Here is a 15,513-nt window from a genome sequence, read left to right on the forward strand (position 1 = left end):
CGTTCTCTCTCGCTCTCTCTCTCTCTCTCTCTCTCTCTCTCTATCCCCTCTTTCTCTCTCTTTTTGACACGATAAGGTCTGGAACAGTTACCAAAGCATTGTTACACAAACAATGAAATAAACAGAGGATGTGAAATGTCAACAACAGAAACAGTACAATAACCATTCTCTCTCTCCGTCTCCCACCTCCTCCCTTTCCCTCTGTGTCTCTTTCTCTCTTCTGCTCTCTCCCTCCATTCTACCTCCCTCTACCCTACCCCCACCCTCCTCTCAATTTCCCATCTCTTTATCTTTCCCTGTCTCCCCCCCTTTCTCCTCTCCTGATTCTCAATGTCCCCCTTGTCTCCCTCTCTCTCCCCCAGACTGAGGGCTGTGATGGGGTGTTGGGGTCTGGCTTGGTGATTGACAGGTGTGGTCAGTGTGGGGGGCGGGACCTGTCCTGTCAGAAGCTGAGCGGGAGCTTCCAGAACACCAGTGTTCCCCTTGGTTACCACAGAATCCTGGACATCCCCCCAGGAGCTACTGCCATCAACATCACAGAGAGACACGCCAGCTCCAACTACCTGGGTAACACACACACCTGCCAGGCAGACTCCCAGGCAAACACAACAATGCCAGTCCAGTCGTTGGAGCCTAAGAAGAGATGTAGATTTGAGAATGTCATTTGGCCAGTGAATGTGTGTGTGCTGGACTGGCATTGTTATGTTGGCCTGGGAGTCTGGTGTGAATTCTTTGGCCTGGCAGACTAACCTCAGATAAAGCTGCTATTGTTACAGTCCTTAGAGGCCTAGAGCAGAGACACCGTGTGTCTGTCTGCCCACTGTCTGCTGTCTGGTAATGAGACTAAACTCTGTGTGTGTGTGTGTGTGTCTGTGTGCGTATGTGTGCGTGCGGTTTGTGTGTCTGTGTGTGTGTGCGGTTCGTGTGTCTGTCTTCATGGGTATGTCGGTGTCTGTGTGTGTCTAGTGTGTGTGTGTGTGTGTGTCTGAGATTGTTTGTGTGTGTCTGTGTGTGTCTAATGTGTGTGTGTCTATGTTTGTGTGTGTCTAATGTGTGTGTCTAATGTGTGTGTGTGTGTCTGAGACTATGTTTGTGTGTGTCTGAGTGTGTCTAATGTGTGTATGTGTGTGTCTAATGTGTGTGTGTGTGTGTGCGGTTCGTGTGTCTGTCTTCATGGGTAAGTCGGTGTCTGTGTGTGTGTGTGTGTCTGTGTGTGTCTGAGATTATGTTTGTGTGTGTCTGTGTGTGTCTAATGTGCGTGTGTCTGAGACTATGTTTGTGTGTGTCTGTGTGTGTCTGAGACTATGTTTGTGTGTGTCTGTGTGTGTCTAATGTGTGTGTGTCTGAGACTATGTTTGTGTGTGTCTGTGTGTGTCTAATGTGTGTCTGTGTGTGTCTAATGTGTGTGTGTCTGAGACTATGTTTGTGTGTGTCTAATGTGTGTGTGTCTGAGTCTGTGTGTGTCTGTGTATGTCTAATGTGTGTGTGTCTGAGTCTGTGTGTGTCTAATGTGTGTGTGTCTGAGACTATGTTTGTGTGTGTCTAATGTGTGTCTGTGTGTGTCTAATGTGTGTGTGTGAGACTGTTTGTGTGTGTCTGTGTGTGTCTAATGTGTGTGTGTCTATGTTTGTGTGTGTCTAATGTGTGTGTGTCTGAGACTATGTTTGTGTGTGTCTGTGTGTGTTTAATGTGTGTGTGTCTGAGACTATGTTTGTGTGTGTCTGTGTGTGTCTTTTTAGAGGAATTGACTGGTTTGCAGACTGAACATGACTTTAAAAGAAAACCAAACCCTCCCTTTGTCCTCCCCTTTCCTCCCCTTCTCTCAACCATTCCTCCTTTCTCTCTATTCATCCCCTCCCCCCTCCTCCATCTCTCCCCTCCCTCCCTCCTCCTCCCAGCCCTACGTAGTGGTACAGGTGTATCAGTAGTGAATGGGCGCTGGGCGGTGGATCCTCCAGGAGACTACGAGGCAGGGGGGACTACCTTCACCTACACCCGCCCCAGGGCTCTCTCTGATGGGCAGGAGGACAGAGGAGAGACCCTTACAGCTCCAGGACCCACCACCACACAACTGACTCTATATGTGAGTAGGACACACTTATACACACACTCACATTGCCCACACACACACACACACACACACACACACACACACACTTTTGTTGATTAAATCAGAAGATATATCTCTCTGCTCCTGTGTTACATAGAGATGTCTCAATGGCCCTGGGCTACGTTGTCCTGTAGTTTATATAGATCACCATGAAGACAGGGCTATGTTGTCCTGTAGTTTATATAGATCACCATGAAGACAGGGCTACGTTGTCCTGTAGTTTATATAGATCACCATGAAGACAGGGCTATGTTGTCCTGTAGTTTATATAGATCACCATGAAGACAGGGCTATGTTGTCCTGTAGTTTATATAGATCACCATGAAGACAGGGCTATGTTGTCCTGTAGTTTATATAGATCACCATGAAGACAGGGCTACGTTGTCCTGTAGTTTATATAGATCACCATGAAGACAGGGCTATGTTGTCCTGTAGTTTATATAGATCACCATGAAGACAGGGCTACGTTGTCCTGTAGTTTATATAGATCACCATGAAGACAGGGCTATGTTGTCCTGTAGTTTATATAGATCACCATGAAGACAGGGCTATGTTGTCCTGTAGTTTATATAGATCACCATGAAGACAGGGCTATGTTGTCCTATAGTTTATATAGATCACCATGAAGACAGGGCTATGTTGTCCTGTAGTTTATATAGATCACCATGAAGACAGGGCTACGTTGTCCTGTAGTTTATATAGATCACCATGAAGACAGGGCTACGTTGTCCTGTAGTTTATATAGATCACCATGAAGACAGGGCTATGTTGTCCTGTAGTTTATATAGATCACCATGAAGACAGGGCTATGTTGTCCTGTAGTTTATATAGATCACCATGAAGACAGGGCTATGTTGTCCTGTAGTTTATATAGATCACCATGAAGACAGGGCTACGTTGTCCTGTAGTTTATATAGATCACCATGAAGACAGGGCTATGTTGTCCTGTAGTTTATATAGATCACCATGAAGACAGGGCTATGTTGTCCTGTAGTTTATATAGATCACCATGAAGACAGGGCTATGTTGTCCTGTAGTTTATATAGATCACCATGAAGACAGGGCTATGTTGTCCTGTAGTTTATATAGATCACCATGAAGACAGGGCTACGTTGTCCTGTAGTTTATATAGATCACCATGAAGACAGGGCTATGTTGTCCTGTAGTTTATATAGATCACCATGAAGACAGGGCTATGTTGTCCTGTAGTTTATATAGATCACCATGAAGACAGGGCTACGTTGTCCTGTAGTTTATATAGATCACCATGAAGACAGGGCTACGTTGTCCTGTAGTTTATATAGATCACCATGAAGACAGGGCTACGTTGTCCTGTAGTTTATATAGATCACCATGAAGACAGGGCTATGTTGTCCTGTAGTTTATATAGATCACCATGAAGACAGGGCTATGTTGTCCTGTAGTTTATATAGATCACCATGAAGACAGGGCTACGTTGTCCTGTAGTTTATATAGATCACCATGAAGACAGGGCTATGTTGTCCTATAGTTTATATAGATCACCATGAAGACAGGGCTACGTTGTCCTGTAGTTTATATAGATCACCATGAAGACAGGGCTATGTTGTCCTGTAGTTTATATAGATCACCATTAAGACAGGGCTATGTTGTCCTGTAGTTTATATAGATCACCATGAAGACAGGGCTACGTTGTCCTGTAGTTTATATAGATCACCATGAAGACAGGGCTACGTTGTCCTGTAGTTTATATAGATCACCATGAAGACAGGGCTATGTTGTCCTGTAGTTTATATAGATCACCATGAAGACAGGGCTACGTTGTCCTGTAGTTTATATAGATCACCATGAAGACAGGGCTATGTTGTCCTGTAGTTTATATAGATCACCATGAAGACAGGGCTACGTTGTCCTGTAGTTTATATAGATCACCATGAAGACAGGGCTATGTTGTCCTGTAGTTTATATAGATCACCATGAAGACAGGGCTATGTTGTCCTGTAGTTTATATAGATCACCATGAAGACAGGGCTATGTTGTCCTGTAGTTTATATAGATCACCATGAAGACAGGGCTACGTTGTCCTGTAGTTTATATAGATCACCATGAAGACAGGGCTATGTTGTCCTGTAGTTTATATAGATCACCATGAAGACAGGGTTACGTTGTCCTGTAGTTTATATAGATCACCATGAAGACAGGGCTATGTTGTCCTGTAGTTTATATAGATCACCATGAAGACAGGGCTACGTTGTCCTGTAGTTTATATAGATCACCATGAAGACAGGGCTATGTTGTCCTGTAGTTTATATAGATCACCATGAAGACAGGGCTACGTTGTCCTGTAGTTTATATAGATCACCATGAAGACAGGGCTACGTTGTCCTGTAGTTTATATAGATCACCATGAAGACAGGGCTACGTTGTCCTGTAGTTTATATAGATCACCATGAAGACAGGGCTACGTTGTCCTGTAGTTTATATAGATCACCATGAAGACAGGGCTATGTTGTCCTGTAGTTTATATAGATCACCATGAAGACAGGGCTATGTTGTCCTGTAGTTTATATAGATCACCATGAAGACAGGGCTACGTTGTCCTGTAGTTTATATAGATCACCATGAAGACAGGGCTATGTTGTCCTATAGTTTATATAGATCACCATGAAGACAGGGCTACGTTGTCCTGTAGTTTATATAGATCACCATGAAGACAGGGCTACGTTGTCCTGTAGTTTATATAGATCACCATGAAGACAGGGCTATGTTGTCCTGTAGTTTATATAGATCACCATGAAGACAGGGCTACGTTGTCCTGTAGTTTATATAGATCACCATGAAGACAGGGCTATGTTGTCCTGTAGTTTATATAGATCACCATGAAGACAGGGCTATGTTGTCCTGTAGTTTATATAGATCACCATGAAGACAGGGCTATGTTGTCCTGTAGTTTATATAGATCACCATGAAGACAGGGCTACGTTGTCCTGTAGTTTATATAGATCACCATGAAGACAGGGCTATGTTGTCCTGTAGTTTATATAGATCACCATGAAGACAGGGCTACGTTGTCCTGTAGTTTATATAGATCACCATGAAGACAGGGCTATGTTGTCCTGTAGTTTATATAGATCACCATGAAGACAGGGCTACGTTGTCCTGTAGTTTATATAGATCACCATGAAGACAGGGCTACGTTGTCCTGTAGTTTATATAGATCACCATGAAGACAGGGCTACGGTTGTCCTGGAGTTTATATAGATCACCATGAAGACAGGGCTACGTTGTCCTGTAGTTTATATAGATCACCATGAAGACAGGGCTACTGTTGTCCTGTAGTTTATATAGATCACCATGAAGACAGGGCTATGTTGTCCTGTAGTTTATATAGATCACCATGAAGACAGGGCTATGTTGTCCCTGTAGTTTATATAGATCACCATGAAGACAGGGCTATGTTGTCCTGTAGTTTATATAGATCACCATGAAGACAGGGCTACGTTGTCCTGTAGTTTATATAGATCACCATGAAGACAGGGCTACGTTGTCCTGTAGTTTATATAGATCACCATGAAGACAGGGCTATGTTGTCCTGTAGTTTATATAGATCACCATGAAGACAGGGCTATGTTGTCCTGTAGTTTATATAGATCACCATGAAGACAGGGCTATGTTGTCCTGTAGTTTATATAGATCACCATGAAGACAGGGCTATGTTGTCCTGTAGTTTATATAGATCACCATGAAGACAGGGCTATGTTGTCCTGTAGTTTATATAGATCACCATGAAGACAGGGCTATGTTGTCCTGTAGTTATATAGATCACCATGAAGACAGGGCTATGTTGTCCTGTAGTTTATATAGATCACCATGAAGACAGGGGCTATGTTGTCCTGTAGTTTATATAGATCACCATGAAGACAGGGCTACGTTGTCCTGTAGTTTATATAGATCACCATGAAGACAGGGCTATGTGTCCTGTAGTTTATATAGATCACCATGAAGACAGGGCTACGTTGTCCTGTAGTTTATATAGATCACCATGAAGACAGGGCTATGTTGTCCTGTAGTTTATATAGATCACCATGAAGACAGGGCTATGTTGTCCTGTAGTTTATATAGATCACCATGAAGACAGGGCTACGTTGTCCTGTAGTTTATATAGATCACCATGAAGACAGGGCTACGTTGTCCTGTAGTTTATATAGATCACCATGAAGACAGGGCTACGTTGTCCTGTAGTTTATATAGATCACCATGAAGACAGGGCTACGTTGTCCTGTAGTTTATATAGATCACCATGAAGACAGGGCTACGTTGTCCTGTAGTTTATATAGATCACCATGAAGACAGGGCTACGTTGTCCTGTAGTTTATATAGATCACCATGAAGACAGGGCTATGTTGTCCTATAGTTTATATAGATCACCATGAAGACAGGGCTATGTTGTCCTGTAGTTTATATAGATCACCATGAAGACAGGGCTACGTTGTCCTGTAGTTTATATAGATCACCATGAAGACAGGGCTATGTTGTCCTGTAGTTTATATAGATCACCATTAAGACAGGGCTATGTTGTCCTGTAGTTTATATAGATCACCATGAAGACAGGGCTATGTTGTCCTGTAGTTTATATAGATCACCATGAAGACAGGGCTACGTTGTCCTGTAGTTTATATAGATCACCATGAAGACAGGGCTATGTTGTCCTGTAGTTTATATAGATCACCATGAAGACAGGGCTACGTTGTCCTGTAGTTTATATAGATCACCATGAAGACAGGGCTATGTTGTCCTGTAGTTTATATAGATCACCATGAAGACAGCGCTATGTTGTCCTGTAGTTTATATAGATCACCATGAAGACAGGGCTATGTTGTCCTGTAGTTTATATAGATCACCATGAAGACAGGGCTATGTTGTCCTGTAGTTTATATAGATCACCATGAAGACAGGGCTACGTTGTCCTGTAGTTTATATAGATCACCATGAAGACAGGGTTACGTTGTCCTGTAGTTTATATAGATCACCATGAAGACAGGGCTATGTTGTCCTGTAGTTTATATAGATCACCATGAAGACAGGGCTATGTTGTCCTGTAGTTTATATAGATCACCATGAAGACAGGGCTATGTTGTCCTGTAGTTTATATAGATCACCATGAAGACAGGGCTACGTTGTCCTGTAGTTTATATAGATCACCATGAAGACAGGGCTATGTTGTCCTGTAGTTTATATAGATCACCATGAAGACAGGGCTACGTTGTCCTGTAGTTTATATAGATCACCATGAAGACAGGGCTATGTTGTCCTGTAGTTTATATAGATCACCATGAAGACAGGGCTATGTTGTCCTGTAGTTTATATAGATCACCATGAAGACAGGGCTATGTTGTCCTGTAGTTTATATAGATCACCATGAAGACAGGGCTACGTTGTCCTGTAGTTTATATAGATCACCATGAAGACAGGGCTACGTTGTCCTGTAGTTTATATAGATCACCATGAAGACAGGGCTACGTTGTCCTGTAGTTTATATAGATCACCATGAAGACAGGGCTATGTTGTCCTGTAGTTTATATAGATCACCATGAAGACAGGGCTATGTTGTCCTGTAGTTTATATAGATCACCATGAAGACAGGGCTATGTTGTCCTGTAGTTTATATAGATCACCATGAAGACAGGGCTACGTTGTCCTGTAGTTTATATAGATCACCATGAAGACAGGGCTATGTTGTCCTGTAGTTTATATAGATCACCATGAAGACAGGGCATGTGATGCTAGCATTATCCTGGGTTAAACACAGCTAGACTGAGGCTTGGGCTGAGCCTGCTAAGATAGCCAGGCTTAATAACACCAACACCAGGCCCAGGCTAAGATTTAATAACACCAACACCAGGCCCAGGCTAAGATTTAATAACACCAACACCAGGCCCAGGCTAAGATTTAATAACACCAACACCAGGTCCAGGCTAAGATTTAATAACACCAACACCAGGCCCAGGCTAAGATTTAATAACACCAACACCAGGTCCAGGCTAAGATTTAATAACACCAACACCAGGCCCAGGCTAAGATTTAGTAACACCAACACCAGGCCCAGGCTAAGATTTAATAACACCAACACCAGGTCCAGGCTAAGATTTAATAACACCAACACCAGGTCCAGGCTAAGATTTAATTACACCAACACCAGGCCCAGGCTAAGATTTAATAACACCAACACCAGGCCCAGGCTAAGATTTAATAACACCAACACCAGGCCCAGGCTAAGATTTAATAACACCAACACCAGGCCCAGGCTAAAATTTAATTACACCAACACCAGGCCCAGGCTAAGATTTAATAACACCAACACCAGGCCCAGGCTAAGATTTAATAACACCAACACCAGGCCCAGGCTAAGATTTAATAACACCAACACCAGGTCCAGGCTAAGATTTAATAACACCAACACCAGGCCCAGGCTAAGATTTAATAACACCAACACCAGGTCCAGGCTAAGATTTAATAACACCAACACCAGGCCCAGGCTAAGATTTAGTAACACCAACACCAGGCCCAGGCTAAGATTTAATAACACCAACACCAGGTCCAGGCTAAGATTTAATAACACCAACACCAGGTCCAGGCTAAGATTTAATTACACCAACACCAGGCCCAGGCTAAGATTTAATAACACCAACACCAGGCCCAGGCTAAGATTTAATAACACCAACACCAGGCCCAGGCTAAGATTTAATAACACCAACACCAGGCCCAGGCTAAAATTTAATTACACCAACACCAGGCCCAGGCTAAGATTTAATAACACCAACACCAGGCCCAGGCTAAGATTTAATAACACCAACACCAGGCCCAGGCTAAGATTTGATTAAAGAGATGCAGCATACCTCTGAGGTCTCCCTAGCTGTGGGAGAGAGAGGGCTCTGAGAGATAAAGTTAGAACAACGTCTCCCTGCAAACAGACCAGCTTCATCTCTATGGGTTCACCTGTATTTACAACGAGATGAATAAAATGTGAAAAATAGCGGTTATAAAGATCAGAAAATAGAAGATTAAATGTTGCCATCACAGACCCATGTAATGCAGAGTGAAGCTGATTACATTTAGGCAACCTCTGGAATCTCTACCTCACATTGCACCCCTTTTGAAATCTGTTTCTCTATCCCTCTCACCTTTTTCTCTCTCCCTCTTACTCCTCTCTCTCTGTCGTTCTCCAGATCATCTTCCATAGGCAGAATCCAGGGATCGACTATGAATTCTACATCCCAACAGAAAAGAAAGCGGAAGAGAGGGAGAGGCCGCGAGAGAGAGAACGAGAGAGGCCTAGAGAGAGAGAAGTAGAGAGGGAACGACCGAGGGATGGAGGGAGGGCACCCCTGAGAGACACTAGTGAGTCTGACATTCCTCTTTTCTCCGCTTCCCCCTGTTATTTTCCCGTGGTGTTCAGAATAAAGCTGTGTGACAGTGACAGGTCAGATCGTTAAGGAATAGGACCAGGAAGTAGATCGTCAGGGAATAGGACCAGGAAGTAGATCGTCAGCGAATAGGACCAGGAAGTAGATCGTCAGCGAATCGGACCAGGAAGTAGATCGTCAGCGAATAGGACCAGGAAGTAGATCGTCAGGAAATAGGACCAGGAAGTAGATTGTCAGCGAATAGGACCAGGAAGTAGATCGTCAGGGAATAGGACCAGGAAGTAGGTCGTCAGCTAATAGGACCAGGAAGTAGATCGTCAGGGAATAGGACCAGGACGTAGATCATCAGGGAATAGGACCAGGAAGTAGATCGTCAGGGAATAGGACCAGGAAGTAGATCGTCAGGGAATAGGACCAGGAAGTAGCATGGGATGATGTCACGTTCTGTTCTCTGTTACTGTCCTTTATGAATAAAAATGTATTATGTGTCTGATGTTAAGGAATGATATATCATCTGTCTAGATGTAATTGACAGTAAATAGAACTAATCCAAGCCAGACTGGAGACAGTGAGTCTGAGTAGTGTACTTTAGATGTGTGGGTGGGGTGAGGGGAGGGGGGGTAGGGGGTGAGAGAAGGGGGGTCAGTGAAGAAGGGTGAGAGAAGCAGGGGGAGGGAATTGAAGGCTAGGGGTGAGGTGGAGAAAAGTTTGGCGAGAGGGAGAGAGGGGTTAGGGAAAGGGGAGCAAGAGGGGTGAGAGAAGTGAGAGGGTGTGTCTGAAACTAAAAATGACATAATTTTTACATCATCAGCTCTAACAAGTGATTCACTCTCTCTCTGTTTTTATTTGTTCCCTTCCTTCCATTTCTCCCTGCCTCTCTCTCTCTATCTCTCTCTCTCGCTCTCTATCTCTCTCTATCTCTCTCTCTCTATCTCTCTCTCTCTATCTCTCTCTCTCGCTCTCAGGTTCTCTCATTGTAACAGTGGAAGACCCTATCCCTCCTCCCCCCATCTCCTCTTCATCCTCCTCCTCCTCTTCTTCCGCAGACAGATGGACAGCTGAGAGCTCCCGCCCCCGAGGCTCGGTACCCAATCGGAATGCTCGAATCCCACCTCGTACCGACCTGCCCCTCGACACCCAGTCACCCTTCGTATGGAGGAGGGGCGGGCTCACTGAGTGTACTGCTTCCTGTGGCAAAGGTCAGAGTTAAAAAAATACTTGGACTCTGTGAATGTATGTGTATATGTGTGTGCCTATAATCATAGTTCGCTGTGTGTGGAATTTTCCTGCTGATACAGTTCTAGGTTCAGCAAAATGCTCCCAAATCCTGACCTTTACCATAAGGAGGGAAAACACAAAACTCTCCTTAGATCAGTGTCTAATGGCAACAACTTCATCATACTACACAGGGACTTGCTGTGTTACATCTCCCCCTTGTGCTTATTCAAGGGAAGTGGAACACTGTTGAACTGAAACAGTGATTTCCTTGGAGCTGTTAGAATGAGACAGTTTATGGGTGCGTTTGAGTGGTAAGACTAAAGCAACCAACTGGAGCTGAAAGTGGAGAAGTGAGATCGGGGGAGGTGCGTCTGCTACAGCAGAAAGGGGAACAGCAAGGCTCAGTGCAACACATAGCCATCTGTAAGCAGCCCATCCAACTACCTCATCCCCATACTGTATTTATTTATTTATCTTGCTTCTTTGCACCCCAGTATCTCTACTTGCACATTCATCTTCTGCACATCTACCATTCCAGTGTTTAGTTGCTATATTGTAATTACTTCGCCACCATGGCCTATTTATTGCCTTACCTCCCTTATCTTACCTCATTTGCACTCACTGTATATAGACTTTTCTTTTTTCTACTGTATTATTGACTGTATGCTTGTGTACTCCATGTGTAACTCAGTGTTGTTTGTGTCGCACTGCTTTGCTTTATCTCGGCCAGGTCACAGTTGTAAATGAGAACTTGTTCTCAACTAGCCTACCTGGTTAAATAAAGGTGAAATAACAAATACATTTTAAAAAACACGGCAGGGTTCATTGTTTATAAAAGCTTTACTTTGTTATGTCGATCCCCATATCACACAATCACAAACTCTAAATATGTGTGTAAATTGTACTATCAATTGAGGAGAGAGAGACTCAAATATCACATTCATTTGTACATATCCACTGTATAGATATGAATCCCTGCAGAGAGGAAGAGGCGAAGCGATCGAATTTACTCTCCCCAAAATCTGTCCACGTGAGATAAGCTCTTTTTGTATGGAGGTCTATGAAAGAGTGTTGAATTAAGTGAGGCTTATTTAATAGAATAGAAGTTTCATAATGTTTAAGCTCTTACAAGTGTACTAATATCAGTGGATGCACATTAGTTGTGCCTGTTGTTCACACGCATATCTGTCCTCTCATTGGCTAGAATGGTCCCACCTGATCTCACCTGCCTTCAAATCATTAAGGACAGTATTTCCATTGTTAGAGCGGTCACTCGGCTATCTTGTCAATATAATAGATAATCTTTGAATGCGGCAAATTTGCTTCCTGTTTCAGTCACGTCTTTGGTCCCGTTCGCGTGGGTCAAACAAAAGCCCTCTAATGATTGGTTGACGATAGAGCCTCCCACAATGCAGGAGATGACTGCAGGCTGCTGCTGGTAAGGAGCAACTGCAGAAGACTGAAGTCACTGCAGTCAAAACTTCATGACCTTTGATCACATATAGGGATTGTAGAGGTCATGTAGTTGACATGTAGGCATCAAGTCTGACCATTTTTATCCCAATAAGGCAACACACTTTGAAAGGCGGTGACCTCGTCAATGACTTGACAAAAGTGATCAGCTCGAATGCATCCTATAACTTTCCCACCAGGCTCCCAGTACATCAGGGATCATCAACTAGATTCATCCTATAACCTTCCCACCAGGCTCCCAGTACATCAGGGATCATCAACTAGATTCATCCTATAACTTTCCCACCAGGCTCCCAGTACATCAGGGATCATCAACTAGATTCATCCTATAACTTTCCCACCAGGCTCCCAGTACATCAGGGATCATCAACTTGATTCATCCTATAACTTTCCCACCAGGCTCCCAGTACATCAGGGATCATCCTATAACTTTCCCACCAGGCTCCCAGTACATCAGGGATCATCAACTAGATTCATCCTATAACCTTCCCACCAGGCTCCCAGTACATCAGGGATTATCAACTAGATTCATCCTATAACCTTCCCACCAGGCTCCCAGTACATCAGGGATCATCAACTAGATTCATCCTATAACTTTCCCACCAGGCTCCCAGTACATCAGGGATCATCAACTAGATTCATCCTATAACTTTCCCACCAGGCTCCCAGTACATCAGGGATCATCAACTAGATTCATCCTATAACTTTCCCACCAGGCTCCCAGTACAGCAGGGATCATCAACTAGATTCATCCTATAACTTTCCCACCAGGCTCCCAGTACATCAGGGATCATCAACTAGATTCATCCTATAACTTTCCCACCAGGCTCCCAGTACATCAGGGATCATCAACTAGATTCATCCTATAACTTTCCCACCAGGCTCCCAGTACATCAGGGATCATCAACTAGATTCATCCTATAACTTTCCCACCAGGCTCCCAGTACATCAGGGATCATCAACTAGATTCATCCTATAACTTTCCCACCAGGCTCCCATTACATCAGGGATCATCAACTAGATTCATCCTATAACCTTCCTACCAGGCTCCCAGTACATCAGGGATCATCAACTAGATTCATGCTATAACTTTCCCACCAGGCTCCCAGTACATCAGGGATCATCAACTAGGTTCATCCTATAACTTTCCCACCAGGCTCCCAGTACATCAGGGATCATCAACTAGATTCATCCTATAACTTTCCCACCAGGCTCCCAGTACATCAGGGATCATCAACTAGATTCATCCTATAACTTTCCCACCAGGCTCCCAGTACATCAGGGATCATCAACTAGATTCATCCTATAACTTTCCCACCAGGCTCCCAGTACATCAGGGATCATCAACTAGATTCATCCTATAACTTTCCCACCAGGCTCCCAGTACATCAGGGATCATCAACTAGATTCATCCTATAACTTTCCCACCAGGCTCCCAGTACAGCAGGGATCATCAACTAGATTCATCCTATAACTTTCCCACCAGGCTCCCAGTACATCAGGGATCATCAACTAGATTCATCCTATAACTTTCCCACCAGGCTCCCAGTACATCAGGGATCATCAACTAGATTCATCCTATAACTTTCCCACCAGGCTCCCAGTACAGCAGGGATCATCAACTAGATTCATCCTATAACTTTCCCACCAGGCTCCCAGTACATCAGGGATCATCAACTAGATTCATCCTATAACCTTCCCACCAGGCTCCCAGTACATCAGGGATCATCAACTAGATTCATCCTATAACCTTCCCACCAGGCTCCCAGTACATCAGGGATCATCAACTAGATTCATCCTATAACTTTCCCACCAGGCTCCCAGTACATCAGGGATCATCAACTAGATTCATCCTATAACTTTCCCACCAGGCTCCCAGTACAGCAGGGATCATCAACTAGATTCATCCTATAACTTTCCCACCAGGCTCCCAGTACATCAGGGATCATCAACTAGATTCATCCTATAACTTTCCCACCAGGCTCCCAGTACATCAGGGATCATCAACTAGATTCATCCTATAACTTTCCCACCAGGCTCCCAGTACAGCAGGGATCATCAACTAGATTCATCCTATAACTTTCCCACCAGGCTCCCAGTACATCAGGGATCATCAACTAGATTCATCCTATAACTTTCCCACCAGGCTCCCAGTACATCAGGGATCATCAACTAGATTCATCCTATAACTTTCCCACCAGGCTCCCAGTACAGCAGGGATCATCAACTAGATTCATCCTATAACTTTCCCACCAGGCTCCCAGTACATCAGGGATCATCAACTAGATTCATCCTATAACTTTCCCACCAGGCTCCCAGTACATCAGGGATCATCAACTAGATTCATCCTATAACTTTCCCACCAGGCTCCCAGTACATCAGGGATCATCAACTAGATTCATCCAATAACTTTCCCACCAGGCTCCCAGTACAGCAGGGATCATCAACTAGATTCATCCTATAACTTTCCCACCAGGCTCCCAGTACATCAGGGATCATCAACTAGATTCATCCTATAACTTTCCCACCAGGCTCCCAGTACATCAGGGATCATCAACTAGATTCATCCTATAACTTTCCCACCAGGCTCCCAGTACATCAGGGATCATCAACTAGATTCATCCTATAACTTTCCCACCAGGCTCCCAGTACATCAGGGATCATCAACTAGATTCAGCTGCGGGACGATATTTTCTTGAGCGGATGGTCAGGGGGCCAGAACATAATTGACCTTAAGAAGCCCAGCAGATATAATATTTGACTAAAACATCATCATTTCATACCTTGCTTATATTTGTATACAATCACATATACAGTATCTCTCTATTATGCATAGGAATAATTTGGAACAGATTTCAAAAATGGAAATCAATTGGAGCTGTTTTTCTGATTTTTTTACAGTCTTTTGTGTCCAACAATAAAATAAAAATGGGGGGTGGGCTCAGAAAATCAGCCACAGGCCAAATTTGGCCCCTGGGCCCCCAGTTGAGGAACCCTGCTTTACAGGGTACTGATGGTGATGGTGATGATGATGATGGTGATGGTAGTGGTGGTGGTGGTGGTGATGAGGATGATGTGTTTCAGGGTCCCAGTACAGGGCGATCCTGTGTATTAACCGCCATACTGACGAGGAAGTCCCAGACAGGAAGTGTGACTCAGCAGCAAGACCCTCCCCTGAGGAGGAGCCCTGCAACACGCACCCCTGCCCAGCATTGTGAGTGTGTGGATCTATGAACAGCCATAAGCAATAATCATAGTGTATAGTGTATATATGTATTAACCGTCTCCTCATCTCTCTCTTCTCTGTGT

General features: G+C 44.0%; 1 protein-coding gene across 1 annotated transcript in view; it reads left to right on the top strand.

Moving 5' to 3' along the window:
* Positions 1-15,513, top strand: part of LOC115185523 (thrombospondin type-1 domain-containing protein 4) — a gene marked incomplete in the record, with an annotated part of 32,333 nt that overhangs the window by 9,000 nt on the left and 7,820 nt on the right. The window contains 5 exon segments of the mRNA XM_029745771.1: positions 363-567; positions 1,899-2,083; positions 9,316-9,487; positions 10,479-10,712; positions 15,289-15,418. Of these exon segments, the coding sequence (XP_029601631.1) occupies positions 363-567; positions 1,899-2,083; positions 9,316-9,487; positions 10,479-10,712; positions 15,289-15,418 (926 nt within the window).

This window comes from Salmo trutta, unplaced genomic scaffold (genome assembly GCF_901001165.1).
Source record: "Salmo trutta unplaced genomic scaffold, fSalTru1.1, whole genome shotgun sequence".
Lineage (NCBI taxonomy): Eukaryota > Metazoa > Chordata > Actinopteri > Salmoniformes > Salmonidae > Salmo > Salmo trutta.